Source organism: Orycteropus afer, unplaced genomic scaffold, assembly GCF_000298275.1.
Source record: "Orycteropus afer afer isolate SDZICR_OR568_19922 unplaced genomic scaffold, OryAfe1.0 scaffold00173, whole genome shotgun sequence".
NCBI classification, from domain to species: Eukaryota; Metazoa; Chordata; class Mammalia; order Tubulidentata; family Orycteropodidae; genus Orycteropus; species Orycteropus afer.
In genome coordinates this window covers 230,327-252,348 of record NW_006921760.1, presented here as the reverse complement: position 1 = coordinate 252,348, position 22,022 = coordinate 230,327, and the positions used below count along the sequence as shown (strand labels likewise).

Here is a 22,022-nt window from a genome sequence, read left to right as displayed (position 1 = left end):
CGGACCCGACTCATAGTGACCCCTCCTTGGGTTTCCGAGGCAGTATCACTACGGAAGTAGATTGCCCCATATTCCTTCCGAGGAGTGGCCAGTGGGTTTGAACCGCCAGCCTTCTGGTTAGCAGTCAGGTCCCTTAGGCACTATGCTACTAGAGCTCCCGACTTTTAGTGTTCTCAATGCATCCATGTTTGGTTATTAAACATTTCAAATTTAGAAAATATTTTTTAAAAAGTAATATATGTATTTTGAACCCACCACCAAAATTAATCATTTTCACTTTATTTGTTCTAATACCTCTTGTGTAGTTATTTGACTTCTTGGTAGATTAAGATTACATTTATTTGCTTGCTTTTTGGTTGTCTTTTGCATTTATTCTTGTTCTTTTCTTTTCCCCTCTACTAGTTTGTAAATTATATCTGTTATTTTAATGGTTTACCTGGACATTTTAGCAGATGAATTTAGCTTCACAAAGACGAAAGAAAAAAAAATTCTGTCTCTCTTTTCAACTAATATGATGCTCTTGGATCTTTCACCTTGGATCAGCTTTTTTTATCATTTATGTGCTGTTGCTGTCCAATATTTTAAAACTGTTTTTTATATTGCAAGTTGGACATTTTGATTATTAGCTTTTCTTGTTTAATGATGATTATCATTTGTTAAGACTTTCCAACCGATCCGCTATTTCTTTTCTCACAATTTCTTCTGGCATCATTTTTCTTTTTCCTGGAGAACGTCCTTTGGATCTTCCCATCATGAGAGACTATGGTAATGATTCCCGTTTTTATTCATCTGAAAATGCTTTTATTTCCCATGTTGTTGACAGGTAGTGTTGGTAGGTGTAGGAGTTGCTAATCATCTCCCACATTAATTCCCACTGCTTCTTTAGAGCACTCCAATGTCCTGTGTTTCAGCCATGCCCATGGCCATCCAGCAAGGGACTCAATTTGTTAGAATCCTGTGCAAGTAGGGGTGACCCTAGGACTCAGTCTTGTCCATAAATAAAAAACAAATGCCTCTCCTTTAACCTTCTTTGTCCCCCTTCCCAACTGGCTGGAATGGGAACAGGATGATGGTAAGCTTTGATCGGCAATGTCCCAAGGTAGAAGCAATATGGCCCCAGATTGTAGGAGGACCAGCTTGTAACTAATATTTCTTACAGGAGATATTTCCTATTCCTCCCATCTTGGTCATCCACCTATTACCCAGTCCATTGCCATCATGTTGATTCCGACTCATTGCAACCCCTTAAGACAGAGTAGAACTGCCACATGGGTTTTCTAAGGCTGTAGTCCTTATGGAAGCAGACTGCCACGTCTGTCTCCTGCAGAGAGGCTGGAGGTTTTACCTGCCAAGCTTTAAGTCCTCAGCCGAGCCCTTCAACCACTGCACCCCCAGTGATCTTTCCCGCCTACTAGCAGGTGTTCCCTCCCCCTGGCCCTCCCTCCCAGCTTATTCAGAGTGCAGCTTTTCAAATTTCTTACCTTTGAAGAATGTTTCACATTTCAACCCTTCCTTCCCGTATCAGGTCCACGTTCACATTACTTTGGCTTTCATGTGCTCAGAAGCACAAGCTTTCCTGCAAGCCTCAACCATGTTTCCCACCTTCCACAAGGGCAGTCTTGGTGCATGCATCTCTGGTTCTTTGTTTCCTCTTCATTCCTTAATATTAATTAAGATTCAGGTCTTAGTTACAGTAACGTTTCTGTTATTTTAATAAGTGTTCATTGCTGGAGGATTTTCAAATCTGCAATGTTGCTGGAAGAGGTCATTAAATATTTATATAAGACCTAACAGTCCAACTTTCTAATGAGAAGAGAACAGGAGAAAAGTGAAAGAGAAGTTTTGAGCCCTGACTTGAAGGGAAAGTGGATGTAAAATAGGGAAAAAGCTATTGAAATTTTCAATTATTTGAAGTACAAAAAAAATTCATGACATAGTATTCTGAAAAATATGTAATAAAGCCTGAGGGGTGATTGGATATATTTATGATTATTTTCTCATTCAGGAATTTACTCAGCAGTATCGTTTGCCAATAAAATTATAAAAAGAATTTACTCAGCAGTATCATATGGCAATATAATTATAAAAAGGAAGGCATGGTGAAAGAAACATATACCCTTTGCTTAGACTTGTTCTTTCTTATTAAAAGGATGGATTTTTTTTTTTGTCTACAGAAATGTATTGAATTCTTGTGCTGTCAGTGATGAGAGTTAGGGATAAGGTGGAAAATAATGTGCAAGTATAAAAAATGGTTCCTGGCTTTTTGACATGGTGCTTATGGTATGATTATCTGTGAGACAGTCACATTTGAGCAAAACATTCAATTAAAAACCAACCGTTCAAAAACAAATTTAAAGAGTTGTGACACACGGAGTATGTTAATTGGGATGCATTAGGCTGCAAGGAACAAAATCTGACTAACAGAGTTGTATAATAAACTATTAAGACATTAAAGCATTCATTATTTGTTCAACAAAAGGTTTATTTTTTAAATTTTTTTTTAGTGTTCCCTTCCCTCCCCTTCCACCCCTGGTTACCAACAAAGAAAGTTTCCTTCCATGTATAAACCTTTCCTTGACTTTTTACAATAATGTAATATTTGTTCTTCTCTGATTGACTTACTTTACTCAGCATAACATCCTCCAAGTTCATCCACATTATGCAATGTTTTGCAGATTCTACATTATTCTTTAGTGTTGCATAGTTCAACAAAAGGGTTAGAAGTAAGGTCCCAAGGCAAATGAGGTTACTTAACAACTTCAGTAAAGTCTCAAGCTTTTACCAGCTTCCCACTGGGGTTTCCTTGATGGTTCAGATTTTCATTCTTACGACTTGTTGCTTAACAAATCAAGTAGACCAAACTGGTTAACATGCTCATTTCTGGTTGCAGAGGAGGCTGGGAAAGCAAATAACTGGCCTTTTTTAGTGTTGATCATTGTTGTTCTGTGCTGTTAAGTCGACTCTGACTCAGAGCAACTCTACAGGACAGAGTAGAACTGCCCCAGAAGGTTTTCTAGGTTGCAGTCTTTATGGGAACAAATGGCCAGGTCTTTTCTCCCACAGAGGGCTTGAACCGCTGACCTTTTGGTTAGCAGCAAGAGCTTAACCATTGCACCGCTAGCGCTCCTGACCTTTATAGTAAGCAACACAAAAGGAGTAGGGAGTCAGGAAAGGATCTTAGTAGCCAGCTAATAGTGTCGGTCTCACTGGGAAAGCATATTTGCAACTTATATGATAGTTAAAGTGTAGTATCCAAATGTATGAAGGATTCCTATATAGTAAAGAAGAAAAGACAGCCCAATAGAAAAGTGAGTCAAGTATATAAACAGGCAGTCATGGTGAGAATGAAATGTACATGGGCAAAAGTTGTGACAAGATGATCAAACTTGGTAACTTTCAGAGAAGTGAAAATGAAAACAAGAGTAAAGGATTAGTATTTATCAATGAAGTTAGTAAACATAGAAAGCTTAGCAATATCAAGTGTCAAGTAAGGTTAAGGGAAACTTTTGAACTATTGGCAGATTTATAAACTGTTACAGCTGTTTTGGAGTGAAATTTGAAAATGTGTCTGTATCGCTGTCAAATTTCATCTGTAATTCCATTCTTAGTATCTTCTCCTGAGAAATATTAACATTTGTACTTAAGAGATGTATGAGAATGTTAATTGAGACATTTTTTAAACAGCAAAAAATTTAGGGAAAAAATAAACACGACAACCTAAATGTCCAACCGTGGGAGAATGGTTCAATAAGCTATTGTATATCTAAGTTTTGGACTACTGTGCAACAGTTAGGAAGAATGAATTAGATCTACATGTAAGAGCATGGACACACCTCTAAAACATACTAAGAAAACTCAGAAATATATTAAAAGTGGGACATCATATATGTAAACTACATGCAATAAGATAATACCACAAAATATAATAGATGGTATTTTCTATAGACACATATTTACATGCATAAAATGTAGTTTTATGATTGTTGGTTGTCTAGAAGACAACCAGCTAAGATTTTGGGGGTGGAGGTGGATTTAAGTGATTGAAAAAAAACGTTGGAAGAAAGTACAACTCACCTGATCCGGTATTTTCCCATGTGACATAAGTGTCCTGCTCATGGTACACAAAAATGATTGTCAGTAGTCGTAAACACAGCATGAAATACATGGAAACCTCAAAGGGAGGAGTTTACCCCATTTTGACTATGCTCAATGCCTCCAGTCAGGTGAAAGAGAAATTCTCAGCTTGGCGCCCATCTGGTCTGGCCCACACTTATTCATTCCCCTTTTTAACAATGAGCAAACCCTTGGGTCCCAGCCTCCAACAGGAATAGAATCCAGCTAAACTAAAGAACATTATTTACAGTCTACTTTATAAGATTACTTTCTGTTTTTAGTAAGTGATGATTTTCCATTTACTACAGAGCTATATTTCTTCTTAAAATAGGTTTATTTAATTTCAATAATAGGTCAGTTGAAAATATGCAGGCTATACACACACACACATACACACATCTATACAAAGACTATGTAAACACATATATGCATATATATCATGTATGTACAATACACATATCTACATAAAGAAAATACCATTAAATACTAGTGGAGGTCATACCTTCATATGGCAAAATCTTGATGGGAAATGCAAAAGACTGAAGTTTCAAAAACACTAAATAACTGCGTAAATGAAATCAAATTGTTAGTACATTCCTGTGCTTATTTTATACTTTTAGTGAATAATTTCACCTCAGTTATGATTATAAGACACATACAGTTTTAGATTAATAATATATTTTAATATTTTTATCCATTAGTAGCATGGTATTATGTAATCACTAACTACATTAATCTTAAAAATTTTCAAGACTTAAAATGATTTGCCATAGAAAATTCTCTCAAACTATGAAATCATCTACGGGGAGAAGTTGGGGGAAGTGGTAAATTTCCAGTAAGGAATCTTGATGAACTTATACCATTACACAGTGTGTTGGCCTTTATACAAAATAAGAATAATCTCTATTATACGGAAAATAGATGGAATATAATGTTTGGAGATTTTTGTTTGAGCTAATACTTAACATCTGTTTGCCAGGGTGGTCCAGGAGTCCGAGGACCAAAGGGTCAACAAGGTGAACAGGGTCCCAAGGTAATGTTTTCTCTCTCTTATAATTAGCCATGATTCTGGAGTTTAGTACTATTGACCCTTTGCAAACAAAAGCTCCTTATAGTTTTATGGAAGTTATGTCTAAGACTTCTTCCATTTTCTTAAAGACTTGTGCTTGGTAACCAAAATGAGTATTTAATAACTCCATGAAAAGAAAGGTTTCTGGGTCAGAAATAAGAGTGTCAATGTTCAGAGTGATTTGTTGTCCAAGGCAGTGTTCCCTCGGTCTTTCTCTCTCTCCATCACATCCTCTAGCATTCTTTTCTTCCTTTATCTCCCACAAAGATTTGACTTTGGGCAAATACTGAATCACAACTGGGACGCAGTCTCTCAGGTAATTTCTCAGGTTTTGAATTTCTTCTCCTTTTTCCACTGTGTATAATCAAACACAAAGCTCTGTTTTCCATTTCCACTGCCCAAGGCCTCCAAGGCACCAGCCAACAGGACTAAGGCATGCCAAGCCATGTCAAGGCACACATTTTTCTGCTTTGCTTGAAGGTACCCTATAAGCTGGCAGAAGTCCTACCACTAATTGAGTTTAGGTCTCTCCATCTTTTATATGGCTTTTGGCAGATCTTCTAACTGGTCTCCTAGCTCCAGTGGCTTGGCTTTCTGTTTGATTCTTCATTTCCTTAAAGTCTGTGCCAGGTCACACCATCCTCCTTAACACCTACAGTTACATGCTATTGCATTGAGAATATAGTTCATACTCCTTGGCACATAATTCAAGGCCCTTTATAATTTAACTCACTGTCCTCTCTTTCACTGTGTCCATCCATGTTATCTCAGCTCTATCCATCTTGCTTTACTTACTGCTTCAGTATGGTTACTAATTAATTTCACATAATATTTATTCATGGATCTGAGAACAGTGAAAGATTTTTTTTTCATCACACTTACTCCTCACTTATCAACTATTTCATTATCTAACATTTTGCATTTACAACAACTTTGAAAAAAATCTCAGATGGTGCCTCCAATGGTCTGAGCCCCACATGGGGCTGCAGCTTGGGCTGGGGTACTTCCCAAATGATATACTGGAGGCCCTGATGGTGACCAGGCCGCAGGAGGATTGGCAGCCAAATGGCCACAGGACACCTTCTTCCCTTCATCGATGATGTCTTGATCTGGCCATGGAGGGCACAGAACAACAATGGGAAAATGTGACATTGTGGAGAGGCTGGGGAAGGCTTGCCCAAAGGTGTTGAAGAAGTTGATGGGTGTTGGCCAGCAAGTGGGGAGAGGGAATGGGGTCATGCAGGACTGTGGGGCCATGGTGAATGGGCGAATGGGATCTCTGTTCAGGTTGGGTTGTTGGAGGCAATGGTGGAGGATGAGTGCCCCACCCAGGGCAGGGGGCAGCATGTAGCAGACAACATCCAACCACCACTACCACCACCCCCAATTCCCACGGGCTCCATGTTGTTGGGGAAGGCATGGTGGTACAGGATGGCCCACTGTGCCACACATATCCTGAGTTGTGTCAAGGGTGCCTAACAGGTGCTGAATAACTGAGGAGGACACCAGTGCTGGTGACAGAATGCAGCCCTCAACTCATATAATGCTGGTTTCACATAATGACCTGGTCTTTGGAACCTTAACATTTCAATAAGTGAGGAGTGGGTGTATAAAATTGGAAACAGAAGAAGCGAAGTAGGAAAGAATATGGAAAAAAAAGAGGAAGTAATGAACAAAAGCTGAACGTAATTAATTAGGTAGTAGCCAATTCAAGGGGAGCTCTGGTAGCATAGTGGCTAAGGCACTTGACTGCTCACCAGATGGCTGGCGGTTCATACCCATCAGCCACTCCTCGGAAGGAAGGTTGGGTAATCCTACTTCCGTAGTGATACTGCCTCAGAAACCCAAGAAGGGGTCGCTATGAGTCAGGGCTGACTCGACAGCACATAACAACTACAACAACAGCCAATTCAAGGAGTCCCTGGGTGGTACAAACGGTTAACATGCTTAGCTGTTAACTGAAAGGTTGAAGATTTGAGTTCATCTATAGGCACCTTGGTAGCATAGTGGCTAAAGCACTTGACTGCGAACCAGAAGGCTAGTGGTTCAAACCCACCAGCCACTCCTCGGAAGGAAGGTTGGGCAATCCTACTTCCGTAGTGATACTGCCTCGGAAACCCAAGGAGGGGTCGCTATGAGTCGGGGCCGACTCGACGGCACATAACAACAACAACAACAACAACATAGGCACCTTAGAAAAACAACCCGGTGAACTACTTCCTAAAAGTCAGCCATGGAAAACTCTATGGAGCACAAGTTGACTCTGACACACCTGGAATCATCATGAGTTGGAAATGACTCCACAACTGGTCTTTCCCTTTCTCTTAGTCCATTCAGCCTTTTCTTTTGTATTCCTTGTTCCAACTAGTGGAGTCACTATCCACACAAATAACATAATACCTAGATGTTGGAGGTCTTAATATAGTAAAAGAATAGCTTGAGTTGGAGTCACAGAATGAGAGAAGGGAAAGAAGAGTTGGAGGACAAGTGTTTTCTGGGTCAAAGATTGCAGAGGTGATGAAATTCTAGCTCAACCACAACAAAGTCCGAACCTTGGCCAGAGAAGTAAGGAAGAGCAGAAATCAACATTGAGCCTGGGGAAAGTCATTTCAGAGGCAGAGGATGATGACAGGATTGAGATAAGGAAGATAATAGGGCCTAGATGTGGTCTTCCACAAAGGCAGAGGAGGCCCCTGAAGGAAGTGGTTGGCAGCAGTGAAGATGAGCTGATGTGGTTCAACAGAGTGGGAGAACCATCACAGACCAGGAGGGTGGTCTACAAACGTTTCTACCTTTTAAGTTGGTTATGGAGTGTGGGGGGTCTAGTTACATAATTGACATAGCATTCATATTTATGGAAGCAGTAAATAATGTTGCAGCAATCCCTGCAAAAGTAAAAACAAAAACAAAACAAAACAAAAGTAAAAAGTATGTTTACTTTTATGGTTTACTGATGACATTGTGCCTGGGAGGTGAATCATTTGAGGCTTGATGCCTTGCTATCCTATGAATGTTTCATGTCTTCAGAAAAATTATTTAAGGAAATCCATTTTATGTGCCCTTAACTGAAACATCTTCTGGGTATCAGAGGATCTAACTTATTTCTGGCATGACTTTGTTCTATTGCCTTTCAGGGACCAGAGGGCCCTCGGGGTGAAACAGGCCCTTCAGGACCTCAGGGTCCTCCTGGACCCCAAGGACCAAGTGGTCTGTCCATTCAAGGAATGCCCGTGAGTTGTGTGAAAGATCCAGGAGGGTTCTGTTGTTACATCTCCATGAGGTTGCAAAGAATGACCCTTTGTTTTCTGTACCTTAGTAATGAGCCCCTGTACCTTCCTACCCCTAAAAAGAAAGGTTGAGAGATGAATACTTACATAATAGCTGAGGATCCATTCATCACCTGTGTCTGTAGCCAATTTTTTGTCCAGTAATAGGAGTCTTGTAACAAACAGGTCCATGCACGGGTAGTAGGTACACCTACAAGCATTTTGTCTACAGAAGTCAAACAGGCCGTAACAGGTTTAATGTGTTTCCTTGTTTGACGGAGTCCTTACTGGATGTGAGAAAACCTAGAAAGTAAGCAGTGTTATATGAATTTAGATTCTTCATCATTTATTTGGGAGCTCTGGTGGCATAGTGCCTAAACCATTTGACTGCTAACCAGAAGGCTGGTGGTTCAAACCCACCAGCCACTCCTCAGAAGGCAGGTTGGTCAATCTACTTCCGTAGTGATACTGCCTCAGAAACCTAAGGAGGGGTTGCTATGAGTCAGATCCAACTTGACAGTAGTGAGTTTGGTTTAGTATTATTTATTTATAGTGACCGGTAATGTAGAGCCAGGAAAGCCACTTACTCATGATTTTTAACTTGACTGGCATCAAAGTGCAGTCCATGGAGTGAGACAGTTTTAAATTTTAGATGGTATACTTTATACTTTTTATTCTCTCTAAAACTTACTTGTTCCATTGAAAACAAGTTTAATTCCACTCACTGGATTTAATTACTGCTACTAAAGGGATCTAGATTTAAAGAATGAAAACAATTTTTGTAATTAATAATTGAAGCCACCAGATCCTTTACAGCATACTTTTTGTTTATTTTTTAGCAATCTTTAGTTTATAGGATTGTGTCTCCCTCGCTGAGTTTTCCTCTATGGAGTAACCCCCATGTTTTAGAAAGCATAGTTTATATAAATACTACTTCTAATAATGAACATTTGTTGAAGTCTCATTACCAGCTTGGCTCTGTATTGTTTCTTTTCCCATTCTTACATCCTTCTAGCAAAATATGTGTGTGTGTGTGTGTGTGTGATTTAAAATTTAAATTACACATAACATTGGAATGTTCAGCTATCCCCTCCACACCTCCACATATTTCCAACATAGGCTCAGCCATATTGGACTGTATATTCTGTGTTTAAACTATTGGGCATATAAACATTGAGCTCCATAGGAGTGTTTATAGAAATGATGTAGCATATGTGAGAAGTAAAATATACTGTATTTAGATGTTGGCATCAAAGCAATTTAATGTAAGATGTTTGAGCAGTCAGTAGCAGGAAAAAAAGATGAAGAATTTACGTAGGTGAACTTAACCTTTTGTACTTCTGGACACTCAGGGGATGCCAGGAGAAAAAGGAGAGAAAGGAGACACTGGTCCCTCTGGACCACAGGTATTCTTTCTGTTTTTCAGTCTGTTGCTCTCGGCTCTAGAGCTTTGCCAAGAGGTAGGGGGGAAAGGCTGTGACTCTGTCAGTAAGTGGTTTCCTTTTTAATGACTGTTGGACTGTTTGCCTGCCCAGCCAGTCCCTCGGTTGTTACTGTCCAACTTATATACAACTGTAGTTACAGATCAACCACTGTAGAGCCTATTATATTAGAAATTCAAGGTCATACAATGATTTGTGTAACAAACAGGTGCTACTTTGCAACATGCATAAAAGCACTATTATTACTGTATTACTATCTTAAAGATTAGTGTATCTGGAAATGCTATGCATAAAAAATAAAAATAAAATAGTATATATACTAAGACAGACCTTTGACTAACTGATGTCAGATACCACTGTACCTAACTGTTCTGACTTACATACAAATTCAGTTTAAAGACAGACTTAGGAATGGAACTCATTCATCACGCAGGGACTGCCTTTACTCATTTACCTGAAGCCTCTTTGGAGCTTCACGCTCATGTTTCCCAGCATGAGTTCTGGGGGAGGCCATTCCCTTCCCATGAATAACTTCCGGGTTCTGGATTCTAAGTCGCTCACCTTCATGCCGTGCTTTTGTTTGGAGGCCTTGATTTGCTCAGGAGGCTGGCTGAGAGGGTGACTCGTTCCTGTGCCTCTGACCCTGTTTTATCCTTTCTCTGCCCAGGGTGTTCCAGGAGGCGTTGGTTCACCAGGCCGTGACGGCACCCCAGGCCAGAGGGTAAGAACTTGCCCTTGGTTGTTAGCAGAGTAAGTAGACTTCTCACCCAGTCGCTCTTAGCTGCTTACAGGCTTCAATGTCAAGAGGTCAAGTTATTTCTTTCTTTTTTCCTGTTTGGCTACATTTTGCCTATGCTGACGCTATTTCACTTCACTACCATTTACGTCTACGACTTTCATCAAAACCTAGAAAGTCTCACTAAACCTTCTCAGATTAGCAACACTGCTTCCTGAAAGCCCTTTAACCTGCGTGTGCCCTGCACTGTGGGCCTTGGTTTAGTGGATTTGTCTGTTCTTTCAGTTCCTCTAGGCATAAACCTGAAGGCTCATATAAATCACTTAACTACCTTGACTATCCCTCCTTGGGTTTCCCAGGCGGTATCACCAGAGACGTAGGTTGCCCAGTCTTCCTTCTGAGTGAAGGTTGGGCAATCTACTTCTGCCTCAGAAACCCAAGGAGGGGTCAGTATGAGTCGGATCTGACTCCATAGCAGTGAGTTTGGTTTAAACCATTTATTTAGTTATTTATTTATGACAATTATCTGTTCTCTTAACCTGTTCTGGTGGATAGCAGTAAAAAAGAGTACAAGGATGATTAGGAGAGGAGTCAGTTCACACCTGGTGCTTGTGTAGTCAACAATTCTTTACTGAGCCAGGCATAACGTTTATAGTTGATAGAGAAGAATTACAGCTAAATAAGAAACTATAGCACATGGGGGCCCTTTACCGTGCACAGATGAGCACTGGGGGCTCCGTGGTGGAATCCTTGCCTTGCACGCAGGAGACGTGGGCTCAACTCCTGGCCATCTGTCAGTGGAGGTTTGTGAGTGGCTCTAATGCTGAACAGGTCTCAGTGGTGCTTTCAGACTAAGATAGACTAGGAAGAAAGGCCTGGCTGTCTACTTCCAAAAATCAGCAATGAAAACCCAATGGATCACAATGGTCCAGTCTACAACCAATCTTGGAGATGGCACAGGACCAGGCAATATTTTGTTCTGTTGTGCATGGGGTTGCCGTGAGTCAGAGGCCAACTCCATGGTAGCTAACAACAAGAACAGCAGCAGTGAGGCACTAAGAATGGATTAGTAAGCCGGACTTGGAGAGTCAGGGAAGGCTTCCCAGAGGAGGCACCATCTGGGCTGAGTCTTGATTGAAAGAAGTTAGCCAGGTGAATGAGGAAGAGAAAGCAATTCCAGGCAGAATAAATGTCAGACACAGAGGAGTGTGGCTGAAGAGAGTGGGGGGCATTATCAATATTGCACACGTTCAGTATGTCTAGAGATTACAGTGTGGTGTGTGTGTCCTGGTGTGCACACACATTGGGGTGTGGGGAGATTGTCCACAGATGAAAGCAGAAAGGTAAACACAAATCCAATTCAGAAAAATCTAAGTTTTCAGGCTGAGGATTTTGAACTTCAGTTAGAAGGTAATGGGAAAGTCATTAAATTTTCAGCAAGGGAAAGAGAGCCTGGTCTTGCTTAAAGTGTTACTGATTGAGACATGTGGGCAGCTTCACGGTTTCTCTCAAGATTGAATTATACGGCATGGCATTCACTTCGATCCAGTCCATTGACGGACCACACATTTGACCCTCAATGGTATTTTGGTACAACTTACCTCTAGGTTAGCAAATGTCTGACTGGGAAACTTAATTGCTCAAATAAGGCCTGCCTTTAGCTCAGAGTAGCCACACAGGTTGAGAATAAGGTGATGCTTTTTTTTTCTATAGAGGGTGTAGCTGTGGCATCTTCATCCCTCTGGCTTCCTGTCTTTCTTTTTTCCTACCAAATTTCATTAGCTCAAAATTTCACTTTTGTCTTTATTCATCAAGTGGATGTACTCAGTCTGTAAAACATGTCCAGGTGAATGTATCTAAAAGAGGCATTCTGTAAGGGCATTAGATTTATGTAGGTTTTTTGCACATATGAAAGGAGTGTCTAGAAGTATTTATATGTTTTGGCAAAGAGCTTAGGCTAAGATCCTGCATGGTTACACACCTAAATTCCTCCGTGAGTCCTGAAGATTTGAAAACAGCAATTCTAAAGATTTGGTTCAGTGAGTTTGATTTATCTATGAATGGAGTCCAATCTTGGCAAAGAACTCCCAAGTCAAACATGTTGGATTAGTGTGTGGATCATTTGGTTTTGGAATTCTTTCTTTTAAAACCAATGCACTAACATAGACTTTTTATAAATATTTTGCTGTTCCTCCAAATATGTTTCTCTCTCTCTCTTTTTTTTTTGCCCATATGGGATTAAAAGTCTTAGAGCTGCAATAATGTGATAAGATACCTGTACTTAGCTTTTGTTTTGCACCCTACCCTAAAAAGAGACAATTTGCAAGAAAACCTTCCAGGGTGTGTCTAACTCCTACATTGCAAACTTCTTGGATGGGACCAAACTTGGTTTTTTTGAATTGGTTTTCAGGGGAAAATCATTCTTTAAAGAGTCATATTAAAAAGATTGTACAAATCCTGTGAAAGTTTTAGAAAAAGTATTTGAGAACAATACCATCATACTAAACAAATGTAGGGGTCACCATTCACAGAGAATGAAGTGTTAATGATGCCCCTCAAGTCATATGACATAGTGGCCTTGCTTGAGGGAAGTACTGTGTGTATTTTTTCAATTAATGAAGCACATATTGTGTGGCATGTACTATGCCCAGCCTGGGGAGTGTTGTCCATTTCTGTCTGCAGAGAGGAAGGCTCTATAAGAGAAGAATGCTTTCAATACTGAAGGGAAGTAATCTGTAGACTGTGTACCTGGAGGAGATGGAAGGATGGAATGGGGTCAAGAGCACCACTGTTCTCCTGGCCAGGAAAACAAATGGATCTTCTCTATACACAGTAGAGAATGAAGAATGGGTGGCTGAGGAAGGAAGCCAGAGGTGGCCCCATTCTATTTATTCATCTGGGAGCTAAGTAGGCCTGAAACAACTAGATAAGTAGTTACTTAGCAGGATTATAAAGGTAGAAGGCCCAGGACCAACCTTAATGGTGGTAGGGATAAAACTAGGACACGGGAATGGCACATCACAGAGCCAGGTGTCTCTGGAGCTGCAGGTGAGCCCAGGTCTCTGGTTAGGCAGTAGTGGGGAGGGAGTTGAAGGAAAAATATGAAGGGCCTACACTACACAGGTGTTACCGTTCTGCCTTGTTGTTGTTGTTATGTGCCGTCGAGTCAAACCCGACTCATAGCGACCCCTCCTTGGGTTTCCGAGGCAGTATCACTACGGAAGTAGGATTGCCCAACCTTCCTTCCGAGGAGTGGCTGGTGGGTTTGAACCACCAGCCGTCTGGTTAGCAGGCAAGTGTCTTAGCCACTATGCTACCAGAACTCCTTAGCTGTCCTAAAATGCAGAGTTGCATTCAGAAAAAAACACCACCATCAACAATAACACCAGTGACATAGAACAGACTGAAAGCAAACCACTGCAAGTTGAGACCCACTGCTGAGTGCCTTGGAAGCCACTTGTAGAAAACTTCCCCATTAGGCTGGACTGTCTAGGGAACCAGGAAGACAGATTTTATTTTTCTTTCTTTATCTGAGCGTTTAAATCACTTAAAGTTACTGTGCCTTCATTTCCTGTGATCCCGGGTGTGCTCTAGGCAAGGGAGGAGGAACCTGGGGTGGACATTGGTGATGCTGCGCCATCCGTGCTTCCAGCTCCTTGGAGAGAGGCTCAGGGAGTAGGTGGGCGAGGTCTGGGGGAGAAGGCTCTGTTCTTCTTTTTAATCTCTGTCTTCTCTTGCTGACAGCTAAGAACAAACACTCCAAACCCAGCACCATCCCTGTGACTATTTGCTTAAAGAAAGATTAACCCCTCTTTCCTGGAGCTGCTGTCAATGTCACCCTTAATTTAACCAGGAAGGGAGAGAGAGGTTAACAACGAATAGTAAGATTCAATCTCTCTTCTTTTAAACAGGACCATGTTTTCTAAAGCTTCGAGCTTATCCTGGCTTTTCCCAAGGGGAATCTTTGACTCTTGGGGTGGCTCGTATTCAGCTCTGGGCCTAGGGCCATGGGCAAGTCCAGCAAAAGCTGGACTTCTTCAGTGAACAAGTTCCCGCCTGGTTCCTGGAAGCCAATGGAACAAAGTGCAGGACCATACTTAAAACAGCAACAGTGCAAGTTTAGATTTCACAGAGTTTGATATCCATTTTTTATTGGGAGCCATTCCAACTGAAAATATTATCCTTGTTTTAAATGATAGTATATCTTTTTCAAAATAAAATTGTATGTTTTCCCCACTATAAATATCCTTATTGACACCCTGCTCTTCTTTTCTTGGTATCTGTGACCCCGGGCCTTAGCCTGAGATCTTTGTACTCCTGTGATATATGATAAATGTTCCGCCTCTCTCCAGGACACTCAGGTAGTCCTTAGAGAAATTAGAAAGAACAGGCAAGACAGAAATGATAAGTATAAATACCAAAAAAACCTCTTTCCTAGTTCCGAGGGTCACTTCTCTCTAAAACCACCAGTTTTCTAGCCAGACCTGGGTTTGAAGCCTGGCCGTATGACATTGGTTCAGTCACTTAATGTTTCTACACCTTACCTTCCTCATCTGTGAAATGGAAAAAAAATAAATAATTAACTCCATAGAGTTGCTGTGGGGATTAATGCATAGAAAGCATTTCTCTATAAAAGTTTTAATTAATATTATTTTATTCACTCTTTGAAAACGGAAACTGGTGGCGCAGTGGTTAAGCACCCGTCTGCTAACTGAAAGGTCAGAGGTTTGGACCCACCAGCCAGTTTGCGGGAGAAGAGACCTCGTGAGCTGCTCCCATAAAGATTACTGTCTAGAAAACCCTATAGCTCTACTTTGTCACGTGGGGAAAAGCCACTCAGTGGCACCCAGCAACAACAACAATGTAATTATACAAAAAGTCAGACAGACGAACATAAAATGACAGATTTTTATGGCACCTGGAAGATGGTAATTCCTTGGTTTTGTAGAGAGAATTAATTCTTAAATTCCAAGTCAGTTTAATTTGGATTGCTTTCTTTCTTCTGCTACCACTCCTCCATCCCAATGACATCACCATACCCTCCTTTTTCATTGATAAAAGATAAAATACTGAAAACATCTTATGCATATGAATTCTGCTAAACTGATGAGGTTATGAGAAACAGGATGGCCCAGTGGTCAATAACATAGATTTTAGCTGGTCCTTGGGTTTGAACCCTGCCTGCGTGATGTTGGGTCAGTTACTATTTTCCAGCCTCACTTTCCTTATCTGTAATGTGGGAAAAAAAAAAAAAAAAATTGATTCCATAGACTTGTCATGGGGATTAATGTAGATAAAATAACATTTCCATGACAAAGTTTCGTTTTAGCTCATATTATTATTCATTGTTTTTAACCTAATGATCAAGGGCAGTAAGATATTTTATAATGCCTACATTTGACACATTAAAATGCCTTAGAAGATTTTTTAAAGATACAATAAAGTCTAAAGAAAAGGAAAGTGTTGCTTTTTAAATTTCTTGGATTCCATCTTGAAAGAGCACTTAAAGGCTGATTCGTTGTTGTGTGGGTGGGACGTGCACAAAGACCATACTTGTGATGAATATCCCATGTCATGAAAAGTGAGTTGGGCTTCAAATGTACTCTGGAAATTGAACTTGAGACGACTATCTGGATTTCGTTCCTGTCATAAGTGTCAGTGATGAGAGATCCATCTAAGCCCTGTTCTGTTAAATACAAAAATTCGTGTTAATTGTTCCTCTGGGTATCCTTCTCCTTTCAAAGAGGAAATGTATGAAACCATCACAAAGCTAATGGAGAGAATGATTTGATTTTCTTCATTCTCACAGTCGGCCACAGTGATGGTGATAGACAACAGAGGTTTGACAGGCTACATTAATAAACATAGCAAGCCACCACTGCTGCTATTCATTATTGAATGTGTGCAGGTTCTTTACAGACGTCATGTTCTCCTGTCCTTAGAGTAATCACAGATGCCAGGTACTGTTACCCATTTAACAGACAGGATGGGAAGCTCAGATTGAGTAACTCCAGCGGAGTCACTGAGCCAGGAAGTGTTGGAGCTGGGATTCAGTCCATCTCTCTCTGGCTCCGACATTGGACGCTTTCTTCCCACAAAATATGTTAATAAGGATCACTGGGATTTTGTTAATCAGAGAAAGTTTTCCACTGGAGATGTTTGACAAGCAGGACTCCATCACTGAAGCTGTTTGGCCCAGCATTTGGGGACAGTAGGAATCCAGTCTGGGTTACTTACTCAGTGAAGTAGAATTTGACGTTTCACCCATGAGACCACGATTCTTCAATCACTTTATACCTTTAGAGAACAGTTACAGGGAGTTTAGTTTCACAGTGCTACTGGCTTGAAGGATACTGCTGTTGGGGCATCTCACATGGTACAGATAATGACATCTGCTTTCCATTTCCATTCTAAGGCTGTCCTTCAGAGCCAGGCCAGCATCCTGGTATTTGTAAACCAGCAATTTCAAACTTATGTGATCAGCTTGTTTTATTTTTTACTGTACAGATTACTGAGTCTCAACCTTAGAGATTCAGGTTCAAAAAGTGTCAGGATAGGAACTTACAGTTTTAAAAAGCTTAATTATTATTCTGATGATTAGCCAGGGTTTGGAATCACTGAAAATTATGTTGTGTTAGGACTATAATACGTAAAAGTAATTTCTTAGGTAGAATAGTGCTGATACTTTTTGTTTTAAATCACCTATCACTTCATTTTCCTGAAAACACATGCTCCACAGGTAACTGAAAATATGCATGTGAGTATTTATATATAAAAACCAAACTCACTGCCGTCAAGTTGATTGCTACTCATAGTGACCCCCCTCCTCCTTGGGTTTCTAAGGCAGTGTCTCTACAGAAGTAGTTTGCCCAGTTTTCCTTACAAGAAGTGGCTGGTGGGTTTGAACCGCCAGCCTTCTGGTTAGTAGTCAAATGCCCTAGACACTACGCCACCAGAGCTCCCATTTATATATATGTATGCATATTAAATATGTATATGTAATAAATATACATCTACATACATGTAGGGTTGCTATGAGTCAGAATTGACTCAATGGCTGTGGTTTTGTCACTGAAAGCTCCCCAGTGTGACCCACCCAGCAGTCTTTACCCCCTAGTATCACACATGCAGCTTGGTCTTGGATCGCTAGCCCAGGCCAGTGTTTGTAGAGTCTGCGGCTTTTTGCTGCTTGGCCTCTTAATCTGGTGGTTGGTCTTAATCCTTTGCTCCAGGTAGCAGCCTTATTTCTCATGGCTGATTGCCACACTGGTCTGTTGGCTGTTGCCCATGGCAGTCCAGAGCCATGCCATAGTGTTTCCAACTGTGCATTGGGTGTTTCTTCAAGACTTCTTTAGCCCTCACTGCTTAAATTTGACCAGTTTCAACAAACTCATCCGATGGCAGCTTCTTCCAGATCCCACTCTAACCTCTAGTGTAGCATTACTAGAAAGGCTTTAACAATTGACCGTGTTCCAGAATCTTCATGTTTGCATCCTGGTGTACCACTGTAGGCTTGAAAAAAGGCATGGCTGATGAAAATCATAGTTGTGTTATAGGTTCTGAGTGCTATTTATGAGAGGCTACATAGACATAAATAGTCTAGTTCTGAATTCATTTTTTGGTTCTAACACTATTTGTGGCAGGTTGGTTTTATCAATTAGATACCACAGCCATAGTACCTAGAAACTACAAACTTTTTAAGAGCCCACAAAAAATGTTGGAGACCTATAAATACACACACACACACACACACACACACATATTTGCTCTAAAGTACTGAAGAGAAAACTGTAAAATGGAAATTAATAAATGTTTAATTAAATACCTCTAAAAGAATAAATTTTACAAATGTCAACAACAACAAAAGAATACATTTTACAAATTTTAGCAATAGTTAAATTTAGTATCCATTTGAATATTAGTGATTTTAAAAGCAAATTATAGGTTAGATTTTCTGATGTTGATAAATCATGGCCAACCATAACTTATTAAGTTGTTCATAGGCAAATGTTTTAAAAAAACAAATTATTAAAGTCCTTTCAAGTTTTTTATAGCAAACATTATTTTAAATGTGGGCTGTGGGTGTATGCTAATATTTAGAGGTAGAATCTATGAAAGGGAAAGGCCTAGAACTAGTAATGCTAAAACGTCCATGTTTGTGGGTGGCTGGTTTCATACACTGTAAAAAATATATTCATAATTTTAAATGAATTCCCATTTGATGTTCATTGTTTAACCTTCTGTTCTCCAGTATTCACTTTTCATTGCTTAATTCAGGGCTTCTGCTCATTAGTACAGTGCTTAATACATTAACATACGTCTTGGCTTGGTTTCTCATAGGAAATAGAAAATTTATAGATCTAGAAATGCTTTGGGAAATGCAAATGTGTTTTTAGCTGTCAATGATTGAGGACCATTTACTGAGCTTTGATTGAGATGACGCTGAACCACAAAGCTGGAATTTGCCAGTTAGTTTGCCCTTGGCGCAGCACTTTACCAAGGTCTCCTTTTCACCGTTTTATTGGGTTTGTGTGGAAAGCCGCTGCCTCTGCTGCCCGTCCTGAAATGAAGCAGTAAGATGAAGAGCAAGGAGCCTCTGTCAGTAAATCAGCTGCACAAGGATCTAGGGACTCCTCTAGGAAATTACCCCCAGGATATTCACTGCAAGGAAATCTCTGCTTCTGAGGATGGCCCTTAGGTAGGAGCGAATGGACACTTTCTGACCCTGCCTATTGGTTGGCCAACTTGCCCAGGGTGGGCTGTGTCATAAGTACTCCAGGGTCATCCCAATAGGGAGAGTGATGCCACGGACAAAGGCACCTGGATCACTTGACTGAAATGCCACCTCTTCTGTGAAACCTTCCCTGATCCTCAAGTTAAGTGCTCTTCTTCTCTGTCCCCGTGGCACTCTGCATTGTATCATCATACCACACTGTCATGCTCTTTTTAACTGTTTGACTTTTCTCAGAACTGTGAGTTCCTTGGAGAGACTTTCTTGTTGATCATCGTCTGCACAGAACTGAGCAGAATACCTAGAAAATAGCAGCTCTGCATTTTTTTAATTGTGAAAATACATAGACCCAAACATCTGCCATTACAACTCCACAGTCAAACCTCAGTGACACAGATGACATTTTTCATGTCGTGCCACCATTATCACTATCCTTTTCCAAAATATTCTGCCACCATTAACATAAGCTCAGTGCCTCCAAATCAAGAGCCCCACTTTCCCTTGCCCTCCCACCCCAGGAACCATAAATAATTTGGGTTTCTATATATTTATTTAAGGAGCCCTGGTGGCACACTGGTTAAGTGTTCGACTGTTAATGCAAAAGTCTGTGGTTTGAACCCACCAGCTGTGCTGTGGAAGAAAGATGTGGCAGTCTGCTTCCAGAGAGATTACAGCCTTGGAAACCCTATGGCAGTTTCCTTTAGGGTCACTGTGAGTCAGAATCAACTCTATAGCAAAAGGTTTTGGTTTATATATTTGCTTATTTCATTTAAGTGAGACCATACAGAATTTGTCCTTTTGCAAATGACTTGTAGCGCTCAGCATAATGTTTTCAAAATTCATTTATGCTGTGGCATGCATCAAACTTCATTTCTCTTTACAGCTGCATAATATTCCTTGTATGTCATACTGCATTTTGTTCATCCATTTATCTGTTGATAGATGTTTTCATTTTTTCCACATTTTGGCTATTGCCCAAAGCACTGCAGTGAACATTGGTGTACAGGTTTCTGTTTGTGTTTTTGCCTTCACTTCTTTTGGGTATATACCTAGTATTGGAATTGCTGGGTCACATGGCAGTTCTATATTCAGCTTTTTGGGAACTGCCAAACCATGGCTGCACCATTTTACGTTCCCACCAGCAATGGATGAAGGTCCTGGTTTCTCCACAACTTCACTAACACCTGTTGTTTGTTTGTTTTTTTTAAAAAAATCATTGCCTTCTAGTACGGGTGAGGTGATGTATCATTGTAGTAATGATTTGCCTTTCCCTAATTGTCTCTGGTGGCATAGTGCCTAAGGCATTTGACTGCTAACCAGAAGGCTGGCAGTTTCAAACCAACCAGCTAGTCCTTGGAAGGAAGGTTGGGCAGTCTATTTCCGTAGTGATACTGCCTCGGAAACCCAAGGAGGGGGTCACTATGAGTCAGATCCAACTCGATGGCTGTGAGTTTTTTGGGTTTTTTTTTTTTTTTTTTTTTTTGGTTTTAATGTCTAATGATGTTGAACATCCTTTTGTGGCTTGATGGCCATTTGAATATTCTCTTTGGTGAGCTCTCTGTTTAAGTCCTTTGTGTGTTTTTTGATTGGGTTATTTATTGCATATGTTTTTGAATGAAGTGATAAATGCTAGGCTTAATAATACAAAATAAAATGACTTTTTTTGTTATTATTTGATGCCATCCAGTTGGCTCCAACTCATGACAACCTTATGTACGTCATGACGAAATGTTGCCTGGTCCTGCCAGTCTTCATGATCATTGGGAGGTTTAAGCCCATTGTGTGGCCATTATGTAGTTCCTTTGAACCATGGTGGCTCATTTTCTTGCACTCTTTCAGACAATATCCAGTTGTGATCTCTAGGGTTTTCTTTAGCTACTTTGTGGAAGTAGATTGCCCGGCCTTTCTTGCTAGCTTTAGTCTGGAAGCCCTACTCAAACTTGTCTACCATGGGTGACCCTGCTACAATTTAAAATACCATTGACATAGCTTCCAATATTATAGCACCTGGAAAGCCACCACTGTATGACAAACTGATAGACAGATGGTGGGAGTAATGGATACAGATATGTAAAACCTTATCATGAATCATTTTTGAGGTGTAAGTCACACTCCAGAGCTCCCTGTGGACCAGGCCGAGGCCAGACTTCAGCTAAACCCAGTGCTTCACCCAGCCTCTTCCCTTGTCCTGTCCAACTTCCTTCACTACCTGAGACTCCTCCCATCCTAGAACCTCCCTCAGTAAATCAGTTGTACAGGTATCCAGGTCTGCTTCTGGGAAACTATTCTAGGATAATGAGTGCAGTGAAATCTTAGCTTTTGAGGATATCCCTTAGGTAGGAGCAAGTAGACAAACCCAGTCTCCTGTCTTAATTCAGTCACCCTAAAGCACTGGGCCCTCCTCTAAATTAAGTTCATATGCAACATTATCTCATTATCTTCCCTTCCAGGTGATACATACATAGCATCTGTAAGTCTTGTGAGAGCATGACTGTTCACAAGATTGTCCTTGTAGGGTCACCATAAACAAGAGCATTGACAGATAGTGGCTCTTCCCTACAGGACTGGAGCTGGGACTAAGTATGTTTATTTCCTGTTGATCTTCCTTGGAACAATGCCTTTTTCTTTGAAGAAAATATGCCATGGCTTGTCTCGTTCTGTGAAA

At 40.5% G+C, this 22,022-nt stretch overlaps 1 protein-coding gene across 1 annotated transcript in view; it reads left to right on the top strand.

Moving 5' to 3' along the window:
- The window catches only part of COL14A1 (collagen type XIV alpha 1 chain), a 248,155-nt gene that overhangs the window by 173,164 nt on the left and 52,969 nt on the right, over positions 1 to 22,022 (top strand). Inside the window, exons 34-37 of the mRNA XM_042781791.1 lie at positions 5,093 to 5,146; positions 8,317 to 8,412; positions 9,801 to 9,854; positions 10,558 to 10,611. Of these exons, the coding sequence (XP_042637725.1) occupies positions 5,093 to 5,146; positions 8,317 to 8,412; positions 9,801 to 9,854; positions 10,558 to 10,611 (258 nt within the window). The remainder of the gene's footprint in view (positions 1 to 5,092; positions 5,147 to 8,316; positions 8,413 to 9,800; positions 9,855 to 10,557; positions 10,612 to 22,022) is intronic.